The 8,405-nt window shown below is 37.2% G+C and overlaps 1 protein-coding gene across 5 annotated transcripts; it reads right to left on the bottom strand.

The window, feature by feature from the left end:
* LOC131310583 (nucleobase-ascorbate transporter 6) lies at nucleotides 1-7,656 on the bottom strand. Of its 5 annotated transcripts, none has more exons than XM_058337681.1 (15): nucleotides 7,338-7,656; nucleotides 6,848-7,020; nucleotides 5,987-6,084; nucleotides 5,721-5,894; nucleotides 5,169-5,269; nucleotides 4,845-4,920; nucleotides 4,645-4,704; nucleotides 4,342-4,526; nucleotides 3,671-3,767; nucleotides 2,839-2,925; nucleotides 1,829-1,887; nucleotides 1,635-1,726; nucleotides 1,321-1,398; nucleotides 1,054-1,214; nucleotides 1-420 (listed from the first exon to the last, which is right to left on the bottom strand). In XM_058337681.1, exons 2-15 carry the CDS (start codon nucleotides 6,954-6,956, stop codon nucleotides 202-204), a joined length of 1,596 nt encoding a protein of 531 aa, XP_058193664.1. In that variant the 5' UTR covers nucleotides 6,957-7,020; nucleotides 7,338-7,656; the 3' UTR covers nucleotides 1-201. The 5 variants fall into 5 exon arrangements, with proteins under 5 accessions (XP_058193664.1, XP_058193663.1, XP_058193665.1 ...); XM_058337680.1 differs by having other exon boundaries at nucleotides 7,275-7,519; XM_058337682.1 differs by lacking the exon at nucleotides 7,338-7,656 and adding an exon at nucleotides 7,168-7,273.
* Nucleotides 7,657-8,405: the final 749 nt, after the last annotated feature.

An 8,405-nucleotide genomic window follows, 5' to 3' on the forward strand; every position in this document is an offset into this window, starting at 1 on the left:
TAAGCAAAACTTGTGTTTCATTGCTACTTTAAAGTCTTTATCAGCAACTGGAATTACAACAACAAAACAAATTAACAAATGTCCTAATAGATACTGTAAAAGGAACACTAATTTATACTGCTTTAGCACGTGATTAGATCAGACAAGGATCGCTTGAGAGAGCAATATTTCCGAAGACCACTTTATACCTTGGTGACACGGTTAAACAGATGGGAAATATTTGTTGAGATTGAAGGGTAGGGAATAGAACTCCTCACTTCTTGTATCGGTCTTGAATGACCGGAATTTGTCCCACCAATGCTTACCCCTATCTTTCCTTATTGCACTGTCCTTCTTGTGTAGTGTGTTGTCCAAGAAATATGCAACTATGCCCGCAACAAATGCTTCGGATGAGAAAGGAACATTAACCATGTCGTTGAACTGCACGGTAAATAAAGGACATTTTACATTTCCTTATTGAGCTCACTAAGAAAATAACCTTGTTCTTTCATAAACTAAGGCTCCCTTTGGTTCAACATAAACCTTTATAGTAAATTTTTTCTCCCCGTAAACTGATTTGGCCAAAAAAAGACTTTGTTTCTTTTCTTTTCCTGATGGTTGGTTGAAACTAGGAAATAATCAGAAAAGAAACAACTCAAAAATCAATCTCAGTTAAAACATTTCATAAAACATAAGAAAAACAAAACACTGACACTGCAAATACAGAATATTAGTATCTTACCCATACACAACAATAACCTATATCTACCAATATAGGTAGACAAAGAAAAACTCATGGAACACAATTTCGCTCTTGCTTTGGGATTGCCAACAAGGAAGGGTCAAAAATTTAGAGAAGGGTTGACAACACAAGGTCACATAACTTGCCGGTCATTTAGAAGGAAAACAAGTTCGGCAATATCATGAAAATATCTGACATATAAAAATATTTTACTTTTCGTCCAACCAAATAATGAAAAATGGGTATAAGATATTAGAGGTAAAAAATTTATGTCGACACAAATGGAGCCTAAAAGGAAATCAAGATTTTCGGGGTTGGGGTTTTCAGCATACCCATCTTCCTCCTGTGTGAACGGGGCCAAATCCTTTGATTGCGGTGTACTCATTGAAGTACTGGGGTATAGAGAAGCCCAAAAAGATAGAGTAGCCCAAAATGAATTTGACTCGGAAGCTGTTGAGATTGCAGAACTGGAGGAAACTTAAACCGACTGAACCTGGACATGGATGGGTGAAAGCAAAGAGACATTAACTAAAATACATCATATTAATCAGACGGTGAAAGATATCTGCTAGCTTTGTAGTTACATCATTGACACTTACCCACATAACCAAAGAAAAGGCAATACAAAGCAGCTACAATTGGTGCTGGAATCGAGGCAAAGACTGCTCCAAATTTCCCTGAACATGTCGGTTTTAGTGGTAGGAATTAAAAAAATATTGCTCTCTCTCACTCACTCTCGATCCCAACCAATTGAAAGAAGAAAAAACCTAACAGGAAAAAAAAAAGAAGCAAAGCAAACGAGTAATGAAATTTGATTCATGTACTGCTCCTTTGCACACTCTCACCAAGAAACCCATGCATGAAAGCTGTAACAAAATTTAGTTTCACGTGGGACACTTGGGAAACTACTCACCAAGAATGGAAAAGAAAATCATGAACCCAGCAGATATTTGCACTACCCTTCTACTGCCAACACGGGTCAAAGCTAGGAGACCAGCATTTTCACTGCAGATAAATCAAAACAAACTCCTTGGTAAGTTTGTTCTGTTTTCAATTCATACAAATAAATGCTATGAGTTACGAAGGTTTTTTTTACTAGTTTCTTACATAGATACTGAGGTTCCAGTGACCGTTCCAAACAACCCAGACAGCAAAATGCCAATTCCCTGAGACAGTGATGGAAAACAAGTTAAAAGGCAATATGAACACACATTAATCTTGGAAATATGAATTTTGTTTTTAGAACAGCAGAAAATGAGAAAATTAGCCAAAATAGAAAACATCATTAGAAACAAATTAAACTGGCAGATTTCAAAGATGAATTATTTCCCCTCCTGCCTGTCTCACCAGCTGGGAAAGAGATATATAATGCCATACTTTCAACCCTCAATACCATAATCTTTTCACAATGAAATTTCGAATATTTGTTATTTTCAAGTGTAGCTTCCTTCTAGAAATATCGTTAGTTAGATCCCGAACCAAAGTGATCAAGAAATCGGTCAGGACCCAGCCTTCCATTATAAACCTCTTTATATGGTTGACCAACGAGCCACATTAAGTTTGTTTTTCTTCTTTATTTTCCAATTTCTTTCGTTATTTATGTATTCCAGCAGTTTCTTCTTGAAAGGACTGATAAAATTGAATTGACACACACCACATAACGAGTCAAAAAGAAGAGGAAAGAAATATAATCAACAAACATTTTGGCCAGACAGTAGATATGTAGCGAATGTATTATCATTAGTCTGATCGCCAATCCTTTTGCAAACTAGCAAGTCATTCTTCCTTAAGCTTGACAGTGTAAATGGTGGCAGTATTATTCCAAAAAGAGGAATATCCGTTAGATTCAAACACAAATCTGCCACCCAGCAACTAAGGATAGAAGTTTAAATAGATAGCCATAAAAGGATATCTTGCCAATACAAGTTCATTTTCAATAGTGCTTATTTTCCTTATTTGTGCATCTCAAAATGAACTCAATAATGCTCAAGAAGTTCGAAAAAAATCTCACCTAGTGCTGAAGCAGAGAATAATGTGATCAACAAGGAATCTGAAACTAGTATTCCTAGCCATAAACATGCTACTAAGTAAAAGATCGGAACAAGTACTTAATATACCTGCCAACCAACACCTCGGCTGAGAACAGAAGGAGGCACAGGAGTTGCACTTGCATATCTCGAAACAGCAATAAAGCCGCCAGTGGACTGCTTACATCATTGAAGCATATCAGATACTTCTGATGGCTAAAGTGATGAAATTTTAATCTGACATAACTGAAGATATATGTTGTACAATGAAGATGCAATGGCATTTTAATGCCCAGGCAAGATGGATGTCTGTGTGCTCAAAGTGAGTACAACCTTTAAGGAAGTGTTTACCAAATTCAAGCCATAGAATAAAAAATACTTCAGCTTTCTCAACAACTTATCAAAAAATATCGAGGTGTGCGGTAGAGGGATGTGCCAAGAGAAGAACACCCAATTCCAGTAAAGGAGCCAGAGTTTTTCTTGACTGGGTTCATTTAATAACTAATCAGAAAAAACTTTTCACTTTCTAGAATCTACATAAATAACATTTCCATCAATTCTCCTTTAATTTTCAAACTGCGAAGTAAGAATTGCCTCTTTTAACAAAACTATAGCTTAATGTTTCGAATAGACTCCCATAATCTGCTTTTATTAACTTTCAAAAGATTTTAGTGTGTTCAAAATGCATATATGTAACCATGCTTTAGAAAAATATCAATTCTGCCTACTACATTTTTAAAAGTTTCAGTGGGTTCAGTTGAACCCGCTAGATGCATGCCTAAAACAGGACATATGTAGGCTGCAGAGGATGTCAATCCATACCTGACAGACATTATAATCATGATAACCAACAGGTCCAACAAACAGAAAATGGCAATGCATTATAGTTATTGGAATAGTTGCATCAAGAAGAGAAACAAACCTCTACGAGAGCAACAAATGTAGTAACCATCATGGCAAAGGCTTCACCAGCATCAAAAGAAGGCGCTCCCCACTGAAACGGATAAGGAACTCTTATCCTGCAAAGGCAAACACCAGTACAATTATAAGGAACATGATTGCATGCATATTATATCGCACTACCCAGCCACATTTCTTGCAACATACTCGGACCAAATTCACATTCATCGTCATAACACCTCAAACCTAATGTCTAGCTCAGAAAAATATGAAAACGGGAAGCATTAAGGGCCATAAGGGTAAAAAGAAAACAGGCACTTGATAAGAAGAAAAAAAGTTTCATTTAAACTTCTTACAAGAGAAATGGAATGCAGCATACAGCCTTCTTCCATTTGGATGATAATCAATAAAAGCAATAAACACGCTTATTAGTTTGCTTGAATGTTAGTGTAGAAAACTAGAGCTCAGGGGAATATATTCACTCAGTTGGATCCTACTTTCCTTTACTCGTAACTATCAAGCCATCACGATACAATCATACAAGTTCCTTGAGGAAACTTATTTAATGTTCAGAGTTTGAGAGTGCAGTAACCATACATATGGTTAAAAATTAGTCATAATAACACTATCATATTGAATGAAAGCTTAAGAGCCTAAGATAACCAAGTAGTAAACAAGAAACCATGTGCTTACCAAGGAGCACCATCAATAAGTCCAGCACGATCAGTACGGCAGCTCAGTTGTGTTTGTGGTGCTTTACCATTATAGGCCCCTCCCACAGTGAGTAAGTGAGCGTAAATCCATACGATTGCAACCGAAAATATTACTGCAAAACGTTCAAAGATATCTTTTCCTCTCTTTATCACATGGGCTAGATACTGTAGACATTAAAGGAGATTGATGGTTTCAGCTTAAAGTATTTTCATACATTTTGAATGTAAGAGAGGAAAGGAAATAACATTTGGATGAAACTTATAACACCTTAAAAGACCTTACCTGTGAGATGAAGACTAAAATGATGAGTTCAGGCAGCCCAATTTCAATGCACTTTGCCACCTAGAAAACATAGTCAACAGTTAGCATCCCATAGAGATACAAAGAAAAACCAGAAAAAGTATACATACGCGCCTACGGACGCAAAGAGAGTAACATCCATGAATCCACAATGTATCCAAGTTCAGTATAAGTATACCTACCCCAGGAAAACCAAACTCATAAAGCCCAAAACCAGCAAGAGCAACCAAAGGAACAGCTGAGAGTGGACTCAAGAACCTGAAAAGCATCATGGTTATGGACACACTTCAATAGATGTAGTGAAACAGTGTAGCAAAGTTCGAGAATTTAGTGGATTGCATAAGTAGAAACAAGATGAACTACTGTAATGTTGAAAAATGGCAATACTGCAGTTATGTGTAGTCCATGCCTAAAACTACGGTTACAAGTTCGCAACAATAAGAAAAAACTCAAGTTAGCTAAGTACAGTCCAGAACTTCGTGCGTTTAGGAAGATAATGAACCAACCTTGTGACATTACGCCAAAGGCCGCTGAAACCCAGGACTATCTGAAGAGTTGAAGCAACAATAAGTGCACCTTGGATTGCCCGCATTGTCCTTTTGAATCTCTGATAAGACAATGAAAAATGACCACAAGGTTAGAAAAAAATATCAGTACTTCATTTTGTCTTCCTCTTTATTTGGGTAATGTGTGACCAAAAGAACATGTGTAAAGAAAAATATTTGCAGTAGTTGATGTGCATGAAACTTCGCATCCAGCCGTAATTCAGTAGTATTGTTCACGCGAAAATGCTATTGATGGCAAAAGTATGGTGAACCCTGTACTAAAAAGGAAAATCAGTCATGTTTCTCAACACATGTGCTCACACGCAGACAGAGAGATAGAAGGTTTCCAGAAATGCAGACATGGAAAAAGAACTTTCAAAGAACACGACATGCACAAATACTAATTATGTGCTTTTGTGTTTAATAAGCATCACATAGTAACAAAAACAATCAATGTTCTAACTTCTACGCAAACAACACGGACTATAACAACAAGGGATCTGTATCACAAACCTCGATAGGATCCTGATCATTGAATCGACCAGAGAGGATAATTGAAATTGTGGCTGCAACAAACGTATATGACCCTCCCATCACAGCAGGCAATCTAGTCCCGAAAGTAGTTTGCAATAATGTGTTCAATCCAGCAACAAAGAGTAGGGTCTGGATCACCTTTGCTTTCTCCTCCTAAAAGAACAGCAAATAAAGTTTGACTACATGTATTTAACTCATTTATGACAAAATCGAGATAAACGCTTAGTTTCCTTTTTAGGCCTTACATTCCCTCCCCCCATTTGAGGAACAAGAGCAGTGGGAATGATAACTGTCGTGCCTAGCATCACCAGATAATGTTCAAACCCAAGGAGGATAGCATCGGCTGCATAAAGAATGCACCACAAAATTAAAAAATTAGGTGCTCTCATCATGGTAGGCAAAGACATTGAACTGTCAAATCGGAAATGCGAAAACTCAACACTGTCTGGCCAAATAAGAATCAGAGTGGCTACCACGAATTTACTAAAATTCAAGATGACAAGAAGGATACAAACGTTGCCGCAATCTTTTTCAATTGAAAACATGCCAATCCCCAAAATAGTAGTACTGTAAAGTTGAAGTCAGGATTTGAATTTTACAATATCTGATTCAAGTCAATCGACAAAAGATAAACAAAAAGAACATTTACCATACAAAAGAGATTCCAGTAAACAAAGAGAACAGTTCAATTTGGCCTGTTCTAAGTCAACCATAAGCACATAGCTCGCGTTGCATAAGCAAAAATAGCAAACAAAACCTAGGCTCAAACTCCTCAATTAATGGCCTTCTCCCTCTGCAGCAAGACGTCTCAGTACAAGAATAAAAGGAAAGGCAAAAAGAAGGCACCAGGAAAAATTAACATGCTAAACTCAACAGTAACATAGTGATAAAAGATTGACAAAAGGAACTATAAACCTTTAAGAAGAGAGAATCAAGAAGATTCAGAGAATCAGAACCCACAGGTAGTTATATTAAGGTATCCACACATATATGCAAGGAAATCAATGTATATCCCACTGAATCTATCTATCTGAAACTAAACTAAAATAACATAAAAACCAGAGAGTCTAAATTAAGGAGAAAAACAGAGGATGTGAGAGACTCACGCCACCGGGGAGGGCTAGTAATGCAGTAGGAAACATTGGGGAGTTGATCCTTCGCTGGGTGTGGCGCTGGATCAGCATCTGACTTTGCCGGACCTCCTCCTCCTGCCATGGCTCTCTCTCTCTACTCTCTCTCACACTGAAAAGGTTATCTCAAAGTGCCACCAAACCCAAATCTGCGAAAAACCCAGATCCCAAACTCTCAAAAAACACACGAAAATGTCGAAGAAAATGGAAAAAGGCTATAAAAGTTGAGGGAACCCAGAAAGCTCAATCAAGTAAAGCATGAACCATAGCACTGACAAGACTAGAAACGAACGAACCACATGTCGTGCCTAAGCGGTTTTACAATGAAATTGTGTTGAAACGAGGGGAAAGCAAGTAATAATGCAACTGTAAACTAGAGTCCATGACTCTATATAGTGCAAACCTGTACTTAAAAAATGGGAGTAAATTAGTGAGAGCAGGAAGAGTCTAGAAATTGAAAACAAACCCCTGTGACAATCTTGCAGAGGCAGGATCAAATGGGAGTGCATTGCATCGAAGTCAATAATCCGAGACCCCACCCCCAATAAAAGTTCACAAAAAGGAGTAGAAATACAGGAAAGAAACTTTAGATGGAGATGAGATGGGGTACAGCCCAAAAACCAAAGCCTTGCGAGGAAAAAGTAAAGCTAGAAAATAAGATGGGGTGGTATATACAGACAGAAGGAGCCAGTGAAGTGTGAACCCCTCTCTCTCTCTCTCTCTCTCTCTCTGGGGGGAAATTTGAGAATCTTTTACTGCATTTTTTTGTTGTCATTTTATTTTCAGATATAGTTTCAAAAGTTTTTCTCCATTTGTCGGTATTGTGTCTTAGTTTCGTTCCACCACGTACACGCTTCCTGATAAACTAAACAATGGAAATTGATATTGACAGGCGCAACGCCCCCCAAATTTTATTTGTTTCTTGTACGCTGTTTCGGTATAAGTATTTTTTATTGGTAAATTTTGGGAAACTTTTTCAATTTTTTGAAAATATCACCACAATAGGAAGGACCCCTTCCATGAGTACACCGTTTCCACGTAGCGTTGTAACTTGTAAGGGACTCATCTTAAGATTCCACACGAATGATCGGTCAGAACCGTTCAATTTGTTTAAAATATTTTAAAAAAATCAGTTCAGTTAAATATCAGTAAAAGATTAATCGATTTTTGCTCATAATTGATTTTTTTTACAGAACTCCTTAACGATATACATTGTAAATAAAAATTGAACGGCTCCGAATCATTCCCGAGACTGGTCCCACACAGTACACCTACCCATAGTTTTTATTTATTTATTTATTGAATAGGAATACATCAAAAATTCTCGGCCGAATTTTACTTCATACAAGGTGAGTTCAAATGTCGATTGGATTGATTTGAATCTTGTCCCAAGTAATTGCCAAACGTCAGTTCCAAATTTAAAAACATTTTTTTATTTCTGTCCCTACCCACATTTATTTCATGATGTTGTTTTTTCGTAAATGGATAATACTACTCCCTCCGATTCTATATAAGTGTTCGGCGCGTAAAATTA

This window comes from Rhododendron vialii, chromosome 12a (genome assembly GCF_030253575.1).
Source record: "Rhododendron vialii isolate Sample 1 chromosome 12a, ASM3025357v1".
Classification (NCBI taxonomy): domain Eukaryota; kingdom Viridiplantae; phylum Streptophyta; class Magnoliopsida; order Ericales; family Ericaceae; genus Rhododendron; species Rhododendron vialii.